This window comes from Megalobrama amblycephala, linkage group LG6 (assembly GCF_018812025.1).
Source record: "Megalobrama amblycephala isolate DHTTF-2021 linkage group LG6, ASM1881202v1, whole genome shotgun sequence".
In the NCBI taxonomy this organism is placed as follows: Eukaryota; Metazoa; Chordata; class Actinopteri; order Cypriniformes; family Xenocyprididae; genus Megalobrama; species Megalobrama amblycephala.
In genome coordinates, this window is record NC_063049.1 from 36,012,340 (window position 1) to 36,030,318 (window position 17,979).

The 17,979-nt window shown below is 36.9% G+C and overlaps 1 protein-coding gene across 4 annotated transcripts; it reads right to left on the reverse strand.

Moving 5' to 3' along the window:
- Window positions 1-327: 327 nt before the first annotated feature.
- Window positions 328-17,426, reverse strand: mfsd6b (major facilitator superfamily domain containing 6b). Of its 4 annotated transcripts, none has more exons than XM_048194384.1 (8): window positions 16,702-17,426; window positions 14,059-15,604; window positions 6,221-6,318; window positions 4,903-5,064; window positions 2,859-2,957; window positions 2,490-2,767; window positions 2,213-2,219; window positions 867-1,009 (listed from the first exon to the last, which is right to left on the reverse strand). In XM_048194384.1, exons 2-8 carry the CDS (start codon window positions 15,600-15,602, stop codon window positions 999-1,001), a joined length of 2,199 nt encoding a protein of 732 aa, XP_048050341.1. In that variant the 5' UTR covers window positions 15,603-15,604; window positions 16,702-17,426; the 3' UTR covers window positions 867-998. The 4 variants fall into 4 exon arrangements, with proteins under 4 accessions (XP_048050339.1, XP_048050338.1, XP_048050341.1 ...); XM_048194383.1 differs by having other exon boundaries at window positions 867-1,012; XM_048194382.1 differs by lacking the exon at window positions 2,213-2,219 and having other exon boundaries at window positions 328-1,009.
- Window positions 17,427-17,979: the final 553 nt, after the last annotated feature.

Here is a 17,979-nt window from a genome sequence, read left to right on the forward strand (position 1 = left end):
GACATAATGAATCCACTAAGTGTGTGCGCGGCTTAACGATTGTAAGGCCGATTATGAATGTAAATTGATACTTATGACTGATCGCGCTCAAACGCGTCCAGTCAGAGCCAGTTGCGTTCAGTCTGCGATTACAGTCGGTGTTCAAATTCCATGTGAAAGTATATAAATCTGCTTCAGGAGCAGGAAACTATCGCTGTATGTTGAGCACAGTCAGAATGTTTTAGCTAGTCGTAAAATGTGTATCATTTCAAACGCTCATTTCAAAAACTCAGTCGACGAAAACATCCTCTATACCACCTTTAACAGAACAGAGCATGGCGTTAAACATCTTTTATACAGAGTAGATGTTTATTTTTTTTAATTTGGTCACAAGTTATATGGAAGCACAATTAGCAAAAGACATTTTATACAGAGTGCAAAGCAACTATGCTTCACTATTGCAACATCAAGTCCCATGAATATTATGCTGAAGCATCTCAGCTGCTGGATTATAACCATTAAACACTCAGTAATGTGCAGATCTCATTATAGGCATCGACCTTCATAGACTTGCAGGCCATTTGCGGTTAAGGCAAGACATCAACTGTGGCAGTGCAAAGCATATCGATTCTATTGCCTTAGCAAACAAACCCCTTGCTAATCTAGAATACCTGTTGGTCAACATAACATTTTTGGTCCAAAGACAACTGTCACCTTTTACACCCCATATCACTGTATGCCTTTAAATCATAAGGCTATATCCCAAACAATTTCAGTTCATTGATTTTGGTTGTGCTATTGGGGGCGGCTGTTGGGAGTGTCCTGGCAACGGAGTTGAGTTTTCTACTGGTTCTTTTCTCACTGTGGACTGAGGCGGTTCTTCCACAGGACGGACAGGATGTGTGTTTTGATGAACAAATGCACTGGTAGAAGGTCCTTGAGAGGGATATTCTACTGGACTTGATGTATTTGGTTGCGATGATGTGGATTCCTCAGCAGGTGGCGTTGTTGAGGTCTGCTCACTTGTCTCCTGCTAGAGGAGGACATCATAACATGAATAACAGCATGTAAAGGGTAAACATTTAAAATAAATAATAGACTGAGGAGAGGTACTTTTTTTTTTTTGATACAGGGTGTTCTAAGGTTAATTAAAAAAAAAAAAAAAAACAAACTTGTTTAAGGGTCCATTTAGGGTTTAAGTCATTTAACCCCAAAATTAAATATTAAAATAATTTTATTTTAGTTAGCTTATTTTAGTATCCTCCATTTAGGATGGTTTTCATTGTGGTATTATTTTCATATTTTTTCCCCTCTTGATTTGCATTAATGTAATGCATCCAGATGTTTCTTTTCATTTTTAATATTCAAAATATTTTTTTTTACATTTTATATTATATATATATATATATATATATATATATATATATATATATATATATATATATATATATATATATATATATTATATATAAAAAAAAAAAAAATATATATATATATATATATATATATATATATATATATATATATATATTTTTTTTTTATATTTTATTTATTAAGATAAATGATAAAACAATACTGTAATACCTGTTTTTATTTAATAAAAAAATAAAGGAATATAGATAAATACTTATGATATGATGTAAAAAAAAATCCCTAATGTTAATAAAAATAGAATTAATGATATTTTGGGGTGAAATATGACCTAGTCATGTTATTGACACATTTCGTGAGGTTCACCAACCAAGCATTTGTTTGACTTCAAACAGGTATGAGTCACTGCTTGTAAACATTGTGTACTTTCCAGTTTATCTCTTGTTTCGACAGCCAGATGACAAATAAGTCACTTTTTGTTATTTACATTGTGCCAAATGTGACAAAAACATAGACGTCCATGTAACAAATAAACAGCATTTCCTGACTTTGAACATTTGCTCAAAAACAAAAATACATAAATATTTCAATTTGGCATTACAATAAAAGCTTTAGCTAAAGCCTTGACAAGTAGTATTCAAATGCAGAGAAGAGACATTTGTACACAAAGCAGCTGAAGCAAAGAAGCGTATTTTAAGAATGGACAAACAAAACTGACAACAGAAAAGCATTTATTTTTGGTAAGAAGTGATTGTTACAATGGTGTTAGTAAGACTCTCATAAATTATTAAATAATAAATACAGAATGAAAGATGAAATGCAGTAACAGACTGTGCAGAGACACAAAGATTATTTTCCTCACCTTTCCCCTGAGAAAATGACAGCATGAATGCAAAGAAAAAGAGGTAAAAGTTAAGTAGAAGGTATAAAATAATTATACCTCAGTATGAAATGTTTACATTTCTCCATATTAGTTTTCACAATAATTACAAACCAAAAAAGCCAAGATGGCAAATGAATACAGATATAAATAAGAAAATTAGCAGGAAAAGGTCATGAAACAAATATTAAACGGCAAGAATGAAACTTTCACCACCTCCTCACGTCCACATCCCATATCACAAAGGGTGCCATCCTACCTGTGAGGCTTGACTTTCACCACATTGGTTGTTCTTTGTCAAAGCCACCATATCTCTGATCTGATAGAGGGCGAAAGCAATGGTGACCCAGGGGGAAGCAGACACCACCCATGCCGGCTTATTGGTATCTTCCTGCTCTTCCTGATGCCTGGTTTTCCTAAGAGGCGTTTTTGATTCAGGATTTGGCTGAGGCGCAGATTGGTTCTGCACCAAGTCAATAGTGGCGATAGGCACTGGGCTGGAGGGTACTGGGATGTTCTCTGCCAACATCGAGTCCTCTGTGAAGAGCACAAAGATGTAATAAATGAGATGTTGCAGGTTTTACTGCAAAATAACCTTTTTGTTGTAAAACGGAAGGAAGAAACATACTTTTATCCTCGTTCTGACCGAACAGCCACTGTATCAGAGCGAAGATGAGTAATGTGACCAGAGAGGCCATTCCGAGGCCTCTGAAGGTTTCTGCAGCACCTAAACAGGAAATTTGCAAGATGAAAAAGGAAGCTCGAGAGGAAATGAGCCTGATACTGTCAGATATTGAAGTTATTCACACCGGAAATCACAATCTAAACGTTTTCTTGTTCTTTTTGATATACTATATTCATATATATATATATATATATATATATATATATATATATATATATATATATATATATATATATATATATATATATATATATATATATATATATATATATATATATATATATATATATATATATATTCAGTGGGGTCCAAATGTAAGACTAATATTTTATATTATATATAATATATAAATATATATATATTACATATATATATGATGTATAGAGAGAGAGAGGGAGGGTGTGCAAGTGACATCACTGTTGGTCGAAGAGACTGCGGTTAAGCTCACTGAGAGACAAAAAGTGGCAGCATTGGTTTTCAGCTTGAATGCTGCGAAAAACACATCTAAAATGGGAAAGAGCTGTGCAATTGGCTATACACATAGATTTGACAAGAAACGTGAGGTATATATTTAAAGAGTGCCGAAAGCTACAGAAAAAAGAAGCAAATGGATCCCTGCAATTCACAGAAACAGCTGGACTCCAGGCAGTGAAACATGGATTTGCAGTTATCATTTTGTTTCAATATGTTGAATTTTGAGGTAAAATCATACCCTATATATTGCATTGTTATATATTGTATTGACAACTCAATTAAATATTTAGAATCTTATATTCTGCATAATTGGATGTTTCAAATAAACACTGACAAAAAATATACAAGTTTTAGGGCTGACCGATATGACGATATATTTAACATTGATTTAAGTGATCACCCGGATTTAGACTTACCTATATTGTATTTATATAAAGCGTTCATAGGCAAATTTGCTTTATGTATTTCCCCGGTGTCGAAATCAGGCACATATAAATGTCTGGAAACACGATTCCTGGCTGTCAATATCCATGGATCACCGGACCTTTGTTAAGTTGTAAGGAACACTATATCGAGACCAATCTTAAGTTTAAACTGATAATCCTTTGTTTTACTACAATATTTGCAGTTTCCCCTATTAAATCCAGTCATGCAGCAGGTTCTTTTGCCACTCAGGGGATGTGTTCCAGTGGGAAAGTGATGCCAATGCATACCCTCTATATATATATATATATATATATATATATATATATATATATATATATATATATATATATATATATATATATATATATATATATATATATATATATATATATATATATATATATATATATATATATATAAGGCAAATAATATATATATGAACAACAAATCCCTTTGTTAACACCTTCAGAATATAGATAGTAATAAAACTGTAAAATTTGGGATATGCAAGTGCTACTGAAGTGGAGATTTATGGCTCAGTGCATAAGAAAAAAAAACTCATTTTGAGAAAACAGCCTTTGAAGAAATGTATTGTAAATGAAACCTACAGGTGTAAATAGATAAAATGCAATAAAATAAATGCTTAGAAGTGTATTTTGGATGTTTTCTGTCCACTAGTCTGAAACGATATGTTATGAAAAGGCAAATAGCCCAAAATTGACCAGTGCATGAAAGAATGTTTTTGCCTGTAGTATTTTGCCTTAATAGAATCATTACAACAAGGTTTTCCCCTGGAATTTGGCAACTTTTAATTTAAGTTGTTGCCATGAGTTAATTTCCACCAAGCACCGTATAATTTTGGTGCTCTATCACTACCTAAAAGACTCCCCAACCCCACGTACAAATTGAGAGGAGAATTCGGCTCCCCAAGATATATTTTCAAATGGCCATTGGGCTAGTTTTGTTGTGCTGACCTGGCAACCCTGACTACAAGAGTCTGATTCTGTAACCATGTCTAAAAATATAATAGCATAAAAGCATGCGTATGGTGTGTCTGTGACGTCACATGGTCTTTGTGATGTCATACCGAAAAAGTTGACAAAAACTCCTCCTAGCATGGCTCCACAGCCTCTCCCTAGCCCCAGGTGCAGACCCTGCAGGATCCCCTGAGCCGAGGTGCGCAGGGCTGGAGGGACAGCAGCGCTCAAATACGAGATGCATGCCGCCCACACTGATGCATGTGTCAAACCTGCACGACAGATTACATAAATAAACACTTGTGCATCCGCTTGAATAGATAAACATACACTATTCATGAGTACTTAGTAATACATATGACCACAACAATAAGACAATATTTGCACTTGCTTAACAAAACAAAATTTGAATAAAATAACAGTGAAAAGCAGCTCTATACTGGTTTTAAATAATAATAATATGATTGTAATCTGCCACAGGAACCAAAATTTAGTTATTTTTGCTGTAAATTTAACAAAGATGGTTTGCCTATTTTGGTATAATCTAGTGGATTTGCCTTACAAATGAAAGGTACTTCAGTATCATGTGATTATTTGATTACTCATTACTTGAAGGCAAACCAAAACATACAGTTATTCATAAAAAAAGACTTAAAACAGTAAAGCTCATTTTATAAAACAGTTATGACTTAAAATTCTCAAAATTGAGAATGCTGTAAAAAAAAAGTGCATATAATATTTAATTCAAATCAGCAGAATTATATATTAACGTGGCAAATTGCTTGGCATCTGAAAAAATCATGTTGTGCCCATCAACATCCTTCATTAAGTTCTTTCTCATGTTGGATTGATCTCACACTGTATTTTCAGATTCCTCTAATGTTTCTTCATAACTTGCATATGTAAATAAGCTGTCTTGCCTACTCCTAACAAGCTAACTATATGGGGTATATGATGTCATACTGCCCAGTCACAGTTAAAGTAATTGTCCGTTACACCCATGTGAGGTGGGAACAGGGCCATCCTGTACAGTATGTCAATAGTCAACATGTTTGCAAGATAATAGTGGCTAGGGCAGCTAAACAGGCTTTCAGAACCTGCTTTAGAAAGGTCCTGACATTTTCCCCTCACCTCTATGCCGAAAAAAAGCACTTTACACATTTATTAAGCACATTTCTTTCACCTTTGAAACAAACAGCAAATGTCTAAACCTGTCTACTTCTAAACTGTAACTGTGTGATTGCAACAGGGTGTCTGATGTGAAATAAGCTGTCAGATGTACTGCAGAAACAGCTGAATCATGTCCTTAGATGAACTCGACGTCAGCCGTGGTCACTCAAGAGCACAGCCCTCCAATCTAAACTCCACTTCCTGTTTGATAATGGCACTGCAGCCACTCGGGTGACACAAAAACACCTTATTTCTCACCTTGAAGCACCTCCATGGGTAAAACTATCCATGCGTTCTCCAGGTAGGAGATGTACAGATAACGTGCAGTGTTGCAGGCCAGTCCGATATAGAGGACTCTAAAAAGACAAGGCAAACAGGAGACAGAAACACAATTATATAATACAGGTATGTCATATTTCATTCAAACATATAAAAGCTTTTCTGTACAATGAAAATGTCACGTTGGGTGTAGCTAAACAGGTTGCTTTACAAGGCCTATTGTAGTTAAGGCTGGGTGTTTCATTTGCTGGTGATGTCAGTCTCTATTCTGACACCCGAATGAATGACTCACTCTGTACTAAGGACGGGCTGTCTGGGAGCGTGACCACACAAGATCTCACCAGTGCTAATCTACTAACACTGAATCTCAAACAGGAAAAAACAACGTTAATGTGATTATTAACAGTTTAATTCGAATAATGTTTCCAGGAAAACAGCTCTAATGAGACTGGTACTTTGAAAAAATGAAGCATCTAATTTCAGCTCTACTAGTGTCAATTACAGTCAGAATGAAATGAAAATACAAGATCTATTTTCTAAACGCATGTTAGTGATCTTATTGTGAATAATTCATCCATGTGATTTTTTTTACCAAGTTATTTTTAATCAAAATGTCAAATCAAAAATTAATGTTCCGGTGAAGCGTCACATGACAATCAACAACCGATGAACAGAACCAAGCCCAACCTCCCAAATTTTTATTTTCCAATAATCTGTTTAACTCGGATGTACGTCACAATACGCAAGAAATGATCTGTTGCTACTTCTGTTTCATCGTGACTTAAAGGGGTCCTTGATTATGATTTCACTTTTTTATCTTTAGTTAGTGTGTAATGTTGCTGTTTGAGCATAAACAACATCTGCAAAGTTACGACGCTTAAAGTTCAATGCAAAGGGAGATATTTTCTTTTACAGAAATTTCTTTTTAAGGACTACAACAAAAGGATGGTAGGGACTACAACAAGCTTCTTCCCGGGTTGGTGACATCACAAACCTCAAAATTTGCATAAACCCGCCCCCTGGAACACACAACAAAGGGGGTGGGGCCATGTTGGGCTGCTTTAGAGAAGAGGAAGAGTTGTTGTAGTAGAGTGTTGTTTCCATGCCGTCATTTTACGTTGGACTGCTTCACAAACGAGGGTCAATTCAACGCTGGATTTGCACAAAAAATTAACATGACGGCACATGCCAGATGATGAGTTGAATCAACTCCACAGCAACTACATAAATTTATCCTCTAACCATTCAGAAATGTCCAGTTGCATTTTAAAAGTCTCTCCATCAGTGTCTGGTTTTAACAATGTAAGGCTGAAAGCCTTTACTGACAATCGTCATTTTGGCTGCGTGAGATTCTCCAGTTTTGTTGTTGTTGAGCAACCAAAGCATAAGCTGTTAAAGCTCCACCCTCTTTTGGAAAGTGGGCCAGGAGCAGCAGCTCATTTGCATTTAAAGGGACACACACAAAACAGCATGTTTTTGCCCACACCCAAATAGGGGCAAATTTGACAATCTATAATAAATGATTTGTGGGGTATATAGAGCTGAAACTTTACAGACACATTCTGGGGACACCAGAGGCTTATATTATCTTGTGAAAAGGGGTATAATAGGTCCCCTTTAAAATAATGACCGTTTCCAAACAAGTTTCCCAAACACTCTCCCAGTCTCTCATTGGTTTAACAAATACATAACCCCGCCCCAAGTTCACACCATTGGTTGAGTCAGTGTTGCTGTTGTCCGGCTGGTCAGGAAGCTTAAAAAAAGCAATGATCTGCGCTGCAGTGTTTACGCATTTTGAATCAACCTCCAAATGGCTTACTTATAGTTATGTGCATTGTAAGCATTTTAACATAAAAAAAAAAAATCTTTAAACAGTAGATTTTAAACTTTCTCCATGCAACTACATGCAAAAGCAGCTCTGGGAGATATCCATGCAAATGTTGACTCTACTAACTACACAGAACGTCTCACTGTAGACTGCGTTGGCTCTGCCACACCCTGTGTGCCTTTAGAAAGCTTTAGAATTGATCCACAAAAGAAGCAAGCGCAGTGGATCAATGCTTGAAAGCCTAGACAATGTGTGATGGGGCTAATGGCAAGATAACATTACACGCCTCTCCACAGGCATGACTGAAAATAGGCCACTTAACAAAGGCTACAGAGACAAAACTGAAGGTATCACATGTATGAACAAAACATCTTTGCCTCCATATGAAGATTAGCTTTTCTAGATTTTTTAAAAATGTATTTAATTTTTTAAACAGGAATTACTCATTTACGTTATATGAACTATAAAAAAAGTAAAAATGTAGCATTTTTTAAAAATATAATATTAAAATATATTATATTATTTATAAAATAATATGTTGTTTTAAAAGTTATATAAGAGACACAATTGTGAGATATAAAGTCACATTATGAGATATGAAATCACATTGTATAATGTAGCAGAAGCAGTTCTTCAAGTTTCACAACCTCATGTACATTAGATTTCATTAAGTTTTTACAATCAAGTTGTAACATTCTCATTTGAAACTGTCAATGTGATAAGCCAGAAATCATTTTATATTTTGTAGCTACAGTTCTGTTACACATGCATTTGCTACTGCTACACTAACATGCGCTAGACATAAAATGTATGAAACAGCTAACAGTGTTCTCCATCATATTAGAAAAGGCCAGAAAGAAACAACAACCGTGTTGATTTGACACTAAATAATTAGCTTTTCAGAAAACAGCATCTGTTGACCAATATAACATCACCATAAACTGGGAAGTAGTCAGTGAAACTAGTTTGATGGTTTCTGTATCGCAAGACATCTGGCAGAAATACTGCCAAATGCTACCAGCTAACGTTATTAAAAATGCAAAGACTGAGCAACCAGTACAACTTGAACTATCTTTTAAGGTAATTCATCTTGTTCACTCTGAAGAGCCGGTGCTCTGGGAAATGCCACACACATGAGAAATACCACAAAGCAGATAGAGGATGTGAGCAGACCTTTCCATGTGTCTGTTTACCAGTGCCCACAAACGCATGGTAAACATTCTGGAAAAGGGTGGTATGCATCTTGGATGTACATTGTGTGCCCAAGCTAGGCAGTGCCCATTTTAGAGCTAAGCCAAAGTCAACAATAATTACTGAGTGTGACATTTAAACAACCTTTGGACTTCTCCTGTGTGCCTACTGTACACGTCTATGGCACAAATATATATAAGTCTATATGTGTTGAAAAACAAGGCAAGGAAGAAGAAAGAAGAGCATTTACATCACTTTTGACCAGATGTGCCTGGTTGTGTTCTCATAAAATATTGAGCTACCAGGATATGGTAACCATTTCATGAAAGTGGTGCTTTGGCACAGATCCAAAATACATAAAAACCAAACCTACCATACTAAAATAAAATTGTTGCCTCTGCCCATACAAAGATTTGCTCAACACTAATCCCTGAGCATTTAACTTTAACTTTTGTGAACATCAAAAGACACGTCTATGGCATACCAAATGCAAAATAGATTGTTCAAAGAAAGACAGTTAACCATCATTTTGTTTAGTAAAACACAAGCCCTTTTAAAGCCTTTCTAACTATGTCTATGCACTGAGTTGAGTCAGAACAAAAATTGTTGTAGCTGCCACAACAGCATGAGTTTGCTTCTGAACAGTGTTTTTATCGTTAACTAAAACTATAGTTTCTTTTAGTTGAAATAAAAAAATTAAATAAATATTAAATGAAAAACTGAAACGTAAAAATTATTAACAAAAATTAGGAATGTTGCCTGGGCAACTAACTGACAATTTTGAAAATATAAAACGACAATGATGTACTAAAAATGGAGTTTATCCTTTGTGTTTTTCGCCTACAGACGACAAAGTTGTCAGAACGATCTCAGTTCACACAGATCTGCGAAAATGGCTAAAAATGCTGTATTATGTATGCCAGGCCAGTAGTTGGCGATGTCACTTTGTAAAGAAACACTATGCGCTTAGAGAATTAACAAATAATACGTACGCACATGATGTCACAGTTTACACAAATTTGCGTTTCTGACGTTTACACAGAGACGGTAACATTACCGTTTTCAAAAACTTGCACTCTGAATCCCATTTTTAAAAGTTTGCATTTTCAGAACGCATAAAAAGTTTTTAGTTAAAAATGGTGTCCTGTAAATGGCCCCTAAGTTGAAGTACTAAAATTACAGCTAGAACTGAAATAAAAATAAGAGTTAAATATTACAATTGAGAATATAAAAATACCAGCTAATTCTAAATATGAATAAATACTATAACAGTACATAAATAATACTAAAATAACACTCCTTCATGACTATCTACCTATAGAATGCTACTGACACTTCTCAATTAATACAATTTCCAATAAAACAGATAAAGGTGCAATAAGCAAGAGAAGAGAAAAAGAAGAGAAGCTTTCCAGTGTTGGAGAGACCTTAAGTAGCGTGAAGGACTGAAAACGGATGATGAGGTTGCTTTATTTCTTTTCGATATGCAAGTATCGTTAGTTTTGCTGTGTTTCACAGAACTAAGATATGCTGTCTTTTGTATGAATATACTCATGTGTCATCTTGGCTTGTTTGTTCGTTTGCATTTTTATTATAAGCCTGGAACATCTAAACCTCCTTCACCCGTTTCAAGCATCGTCTTCCAAAGTGTGTATGAAACGTGAGATAACATACTCCTAAAATATATTTTTTTTCCCCCTTAATCTTGTCACATTTGTAAAATATTAGTTACTTGGACTACCGTGTTATGTAGGGAGCTGTTCATTAAAGGTGCCATCGAACGTTTTTTTTACAAGATGTTATATAAAAGTCTAAGGTGTCCCCTGAATGTGTCTGTGAAGTTTCAGCTCAAAATACCCCATAGATTTTTTTTAATAAATTTTTTTAACTGCCTATTTTGGGGCATCATTATAAACGTGCCAATTCAGGCTGCTGCCCCTTTAAATTCTCGTGCTCCCCCGCCCACGGAGCTCGCACTTGCCTTAAACAGCATAAACAAAGTTCACACAGCTAATATAACCCTCAAAATGGATCTTTACAAAGTGTTCGTCCTGCATGCATACATCAGATTATGTGAGTATTGTATTTATTTGGATGTTTACATTTGATTCTGAATGAGTTTGAGGCTATGCTGCGTGGCTAACGGCTAATGCTACACTGTTGGAGAGATTTATAAAGAATGAAGTTGTGTTTATGAATTATACAGACTGCAAGTGTTTAATAATGAAAATAGTGACGGCTCTTGTCTCCGTGAATACAGTAAGAAACGATGGTAACTTTGACCACATTTAACAGTACATTAACAACATGCTAACGAAACTTTTAGAAAGACAGTTTACAAATATCACTAAAAATATCATGTTATCATGGATCATGTCAGTTATTATTGCTCCATCTGCCATTTTTCGCAGTTGTTCTTGCTTGCTTACCTAGTCTGATGATCCAGACGTTAATACTGGCTGCCCTTGTCTAATGCTTTGAACATGGGCTGGCATATGCAAATATTGGGGGCGTACATATTAATGATCCTGACTGTTACGTAACAGTCGGTGTTATGTTGAGATTCGCTTGTTCTTCTGAGGTCTTTTAAACAAATGAGATTTATATAAGGAGGAGGAAACAATGGTGTTTGAGACTCACTGTATGTCTTTTCCATGTACTGAACTCTTGTTATTTAACTATGCCAAGATAAATTCAATTTTTAATTCTAGGGCACCTTTAAAACTGTGTTTGTTCTTTGGGATGGAAAGGATGACTTTGCCATCGAAGGAGTAGAGGAGCTAAATAACAATTTGACATTCGATCTGAATAATCATATCAACACAAATTGTGTTCACTTATTGATGACATCATACCCTCGAGCAGCAGGCATAGATGATTCCGCCATAGTCGTTGCCTGTGTTGCATAGCGTGAATGTGGGGGTGGAGGCATAAATATATAGGGGTGTGATCCTTTCAGGTTTGTTTTGGTGATTTCAAATATCAACAGCTTTTACCAGAAATCACTTACTGCACCTTTAATTCATGCTTTCTATTTTTTGGAAAAGAATCATCATATTTAAGAGCACGGTTTTGCTTGGGCACAGTTGACAAAACAACTGTAAATGGGGTGTTCACTATAATAGCTGTTTAATTGCTGGAGGTCTTAGGGGCCATTCACACAGAATGTATTCTTGCGTTTAAGAACTTGCGTTAAAGATTAAAAAACATGGCTAAAAGCAACAAGACACAACGCACCAATTAAAGACCTCTATCTAGTGCACGGACGGTTACATAGAAAAAACATTAATAGCATAGTGGAACACTAAAATGCTTTACAGATGAACCGACTCTCATGTAACCTTAGTATCCAACTCTGCAGCAGAACGTTGCCTGCACTACCATTAGTTGCCACTGCTCATTTACATAAGTCAAAGTGGGCTCAAATGTCAGCTAAATTGCTCAAACGTCTACTCTCACTGAAACTGAATGACTCACGGTTTCAACAAATTGCTGCCCGAGTGAATGCCCTAAATAACAGGAGTAACCTTGGCCAACCGCTTGCACTGGCACTAGACTGAACGGATGCACAAGTGGTAAGTGGTAATCCTACTTTGGCTAGCACCCACACACCTGCTTTTAAACAAATCAAACAGAACTTCTGAGTGCATGCTATGTCACTAAATTAATATTTTTGATCCAGGCCCCCATTTTCCCAATGTATATGTAGTAGATAAAAACTTACAATACAAATGTCCTTAAAGGATTAATTCACTCCAGAGTTAAAATTTCCTGATAATTTACTCACCCCCACGTCATCCAAGAAGTTGAAAAGGTTTTTGAGGAAAACATTCTAAAATTCATTCGCATCGCAGAGCTAGTGCAAGATTAGCATTTGTGGTTAAAAAGTATTATTATTTTACTTTTTTTTTTTTTTTTTTTTTTAGAAAATGGCCAATCGTTTTGCTAGACAAGACCCTTATTCCCTCCTCTGGGATTGTGTAGAGCCCTTTGAAGCTGCACTGAAACTGCAATTTGGACCTTCAACCCGTTGAACCCTGTTGAAGTCCACTATATGGAGAAAAATACTGGAATGTTTTCCTCAAAAACCATAACTTCTTTACGATTGAAGAAGGAAAGACGTGAACATTTTGGATGACATGGGGTGAGTAAATTATCAGGAAATTTTAATTCTGGAGTGAACTAATCCTTTAAAGGTGCTAAAGAGGATCTTTTCGTCGACTGAGAAACCAAAGACTGTTACTGAGTTTTTGAAATGAGTGCATGCGTAAGAACAACCCCCCTCCTTCACAGCTCATTTCGAGGGAACGCCTCCCAAAACTTGTGCATGAGTATTGGAACACGAGTATTTACCACCGGCATTCGCTGTGTCGTGTTAGTGGATTCATTATGTCGGACTCACTGCAGGTAACTCATAATCTGCAGTTGTTACTCCTGTCTCCTTACAAAAACATTGCATGCGGCGCCTGTGGAGTGTGGAAAGTTACTGGAGCGCGCAGCCGCGCACATCTCGCACAAGGAACATCATGGCAGTGATTGACAAGCCAGAGGGCCAATCATTTACGCGATGATTGCGTAAACGATTGGCTGATGTTTTTAAGGCCCTACCTCGTGCACAGATGATGTATATTAATATTATTCCTTTCAGTGCACCTAATAAATAGTCTTTTATCAGTTAGTAAAGACAGTTTCAAGTAATATTGCAAAAATGTATAAAACAAAACATCCTCTTTAGCACCTTTAAGTTAAAAATGCATGCCATATATTACACATAAGTAAAGGTTTTCATGGTTCCCACCTGATGTGTCCAACAAGCTCAATGAGTTTGTGGCTGGTGAAATAGGCGGCCAGCTCAGATACGTGGCTGAGCACCGAGCAGATGCCGAAGAGTGTGGTGGTGCCCTTCAGGTCTTCCAGATGCCAGTAGAGGAAGGTGAACACGAAACCATAACCAAAGCCCATGAACCAGGCCACAAAGAGAACCGTACCATAGCGGACGCCACAAATGATCCGGAACAGATCTTTGAAGGGAAAAGGTTGTGGGTTGCTTTCAGGGCACACGGGTGCGTCATCTGAACTGGACTCTGGAGACGAGACCTCCTGAACGACTTGAGGTATTTCCACATCCTCCTTCTTGTCTTCTTCCTCACCGGACCGATAAACCCTGTTGTCAAAGTGGAATTGCGTAGCCACAATCAGCGCTGAGGTCATCAGCACCCCAAAAACTATAAACGCAATTTGGTAGTTCTTATAGTCAGGTAGGACACAACCAGAGCCCTGGATGATGATGGTGATGTGCGTGTGGTCGATCCAAATGCCCACTGACAGCATAGCGATACCCCATCCCAGAGATCCCCACATCCTCTGAAGTCCATAACGGTCTCTGTGTTGGCCCAAGTACTGAAGAGTGACAGTGTCCACAATGGTCACAGCCGGGGCGCTGAAGAACTCGCCAATAATAATGACCAACAGGATCAGGAGAAATATAGTATCTACTTGTTCCTTATTGAAGACTATGCTATACTCTTCGAGTTTGGCAGTGGTAGATTGTGTTTCAGTTGTCGAGGTAGATTTTGAAGTAACTGTTGAGGTACCGGGCGGCACCGTGGTCGAGTTAGATACAATACTAATCCCGACAGTCTTCGTAGAAGAGTTTTCAGAGGGAGTGCTTGTGGTATTTACATCTGCACTTCGAATGTATCTAGAGTGAGATCCGAATGCTGCTAATGTTGGCTGAGAAAGTGGAGGAGCGGAGTATGTATCCTCAATCAAGTATCTTCGGTGTCTAGTATGGTTAAAATATTGTGTATCATTTGTTAAATTGGTTGGCACTGCAACAGAGTCCTTACTGACACAGCTCATAGCTGCTGGCTTAACAAAGCCAATACCGCAGTTAAAGACCACCCAGCAGAATACAGAAAACAGCAACACTGCCTTCCCTTTCTTGAAGCGGTCCGCCACTACTCCCCAGAACGGTGCACTGCAGAACTCTATAAAATAACGGATCCCAACTAGCAGGCCACTTTGGCTGGGTGTCATTCCCAGCTGCTTGTAGTACACTGCAAGGAGGGGGTGTAAAGAGCCATATGCAGAGTAAAAGAAGAAGTAGAAGACCTTGGAAATCAAGAGATGATTGTCTATTCGCACACAGCACCTCTCCGTGCAGTCCATGCTCTGCGAGGGCTGAAGTGTTTCCGAGGGGGCAGGCGGTGCCATTTGACTGGATGGTGTAGTGTTTGCCACCTGCCCCAGGGACAGCGTGTTAAATGGTTCAGACAGGACATATTTCCTCTTCTGGTCCTCCTCATCATCTGTAAGGATGGCCACCCGATCGCTCGCCATTTCTGTGTGATAAACAAACATCTGTTAAGGACACTGTGGATAATGTCTTCGACTACTGATTCTCAAATGTTGGGTCGCAACCATCTGGTCAAGGTTTGGCTGATTAGCATGGGTCATTTTACTGGTAGATGCCATTACCTTGAAGAGCCAAAAAGCATCTTTCCCCACTGACCGCAATTGAAAAGTTGCAATGCATTCTGCTATATATACACATTTCTTTTGCTAGCAACATATTTTATAGTATTATAGTAGACGTTTTGCCAGGGATCAAATATTTGGAGGGCCTTTAAAAGCATGAAATGATTTCTAACATGATTATTTTTTCCTTGTATGCTGACTTTCACATAGTATACGATCATGAAGAGCTTGAAACATTCTTGATATGACATCAGCTATTCAGCATTGTCATGATGATATTTTTCTGCAGCTCTACAGTTGCATTGCATTTATGGGTCAAGTGATTGGCTGAAATCTTTCTATTCACACATGCTAATAATTTGCATGTTGTTTATACAGTTTATACTACCATTAAGACATTTCAGCGTTTAATATTAAGTACAATATTGCTTACTTTTGAGGATTAAATCATTCTGATACTGGCACTTGATGTCAAATGAAGCAAAAAACTGTTAATTATTATTTTTTATTATTTTTTTTTCATTTTATTTAAGGAAGACTAAATGGTAGGCTACTTTTGTAGTTGTATAAGAATGAGTTTTTGTCATATACACTGACCTCATACAAAATAAATTCAGTAATTGCCCTTGATTATCAATAATAAAGAACATTAGTATAATTACACACTATTATCATGTGACTATAATGTGGAATATCAGGTAGTGTTAGTAAAACTAGATTCTTGGGTATGAGTTGGAGATCATTGTGTTGCGAAATTAGGCGCAGGCAACATCCTAAAACATATATATCATATATCACAATAAACTTCAAAGGGTGTAGTCCCTGTCTGAAGCGGAGTAACACACAGCCTTATATTAACAATGTGCATATACACAATGCGTAAATGTATTTACAAACACAACTGATACAGTGTTTCAAGTATAAAACAGGCGACGGTGTGGTTAAATACAAGCTCACTTACCCAGTTGTTGTGAGGAAGTTTATGTTATTTCACCGTCTGGCGTTGAAGCAGGACGATCTCTTCATCAGGCTGCTCTCTCCGTCCAACCATCATTTTATTACCATCCTGGATTTTTGCTGACTTTCTCCGAACAATCTTCAAACTGAGATGTATTCCCGTAGAGCAGAGGAGCAGGTTTATTCTACGACCGTATTTCATCCGACCTGACGTCAATCTCTCACCTGCTTGCGATGTGCGCAGCGTCAGTGCGCTCGTGGGACTGCCTTCATTTCCACTGATGTCATTAGCAACAGTGACACCCTATTTCGTTTTTTAATTGCTGATTATTTATTTATTATTATTTTTTTTATTTTATTTGACGTTTTCCCGTATAGTCTCTAACCAAGAGATGTCTAAGGTGAAGCAGATGTGTTGAATCAAAATAGACTTTAATGTCGTTTAATATAGTTATTTTCTAGGGTTAAATTACTGCTGGATTTAAAAGGCATTTTAATATGAAATATGATTCCATCTCTTAAACTTTTTTCCCCTGAGTATACAGAATAGCATAACCATTTATTTTGACCGGAGAGCTCGTGCAGTATAATCCAACTCTAGATATTGTGATAAAACAGCGACATCTACCGGCGCAAAATAAAGCTAAAATCCATGAAAGACTAAGATACAGTCTTTTAAAGGGTTAGTTCACCCAAAAACGAAAATAATGTCATTAATTACTCACCCTCATCTCGTTCTACACCTGTAAGACCTTCGTTCATCTTTGGAACACAAATTAAGATATTGTTGATGAAATCCAATGGCTCAGTGAGGCCTCCATTGAGAGCAAAGCCATTCAAACTCTCAAGGTCCATAAAGGTACTAAAAACATATTTAAATCAGTTCATGCGAGTACAGTGGTTCTATCTTAATATTATAAAGTGACTAGAATACTTTTTGTGCGCCAAAAAAAACAAAACAAGATAACGACTTTTCAAAATATATCTATATGAGCCGATTTCAAAACACTGCTTCATGAAGCTTCTGAGCTTAATGAATCTTTTGTTTCGAATTAGTGATTCGGATCTCCTATCAAACGGCTAAACTGCTGAAATCACGTGACTTTGGAGCTCCGATTCACTGATTTGATTTGTAAAGCTCCGAAGCAGTGTTTTGAAATCGGCCCATCACTAGATATTGTTAAAAAGTCGTTATTTTGTTTTTTGGCGCACAAAAGGTATTCTTGTCACTTTATAATATTAAGATAGAACCACTGAACTCACATGAATGTTATATGTTTTA

Coding starts and splice junctions, on each gene's coding strand:
- mfsd6b (XM_048194381.1), bottom strand. CDS start 15,602: ATGGCGAGCGATCGGGTGGCCATCCTTACAGATGATGAGGAGGACCAG. Junction 5,065..6,220: donor ACCCATGGAGGTGCTTCAAG/GTGAGAAATAAG, acceptor TCTGTCGTGCAG/GTTTGACACATGCATCAGTG. Junction 1,013..2,489: donor GTGAAAGTCAAGCCTCACAG/GTAGGATGGCAC, acceptor GTCCTCCTCTAG/CAGGAGACAAGTGAGCAGAC.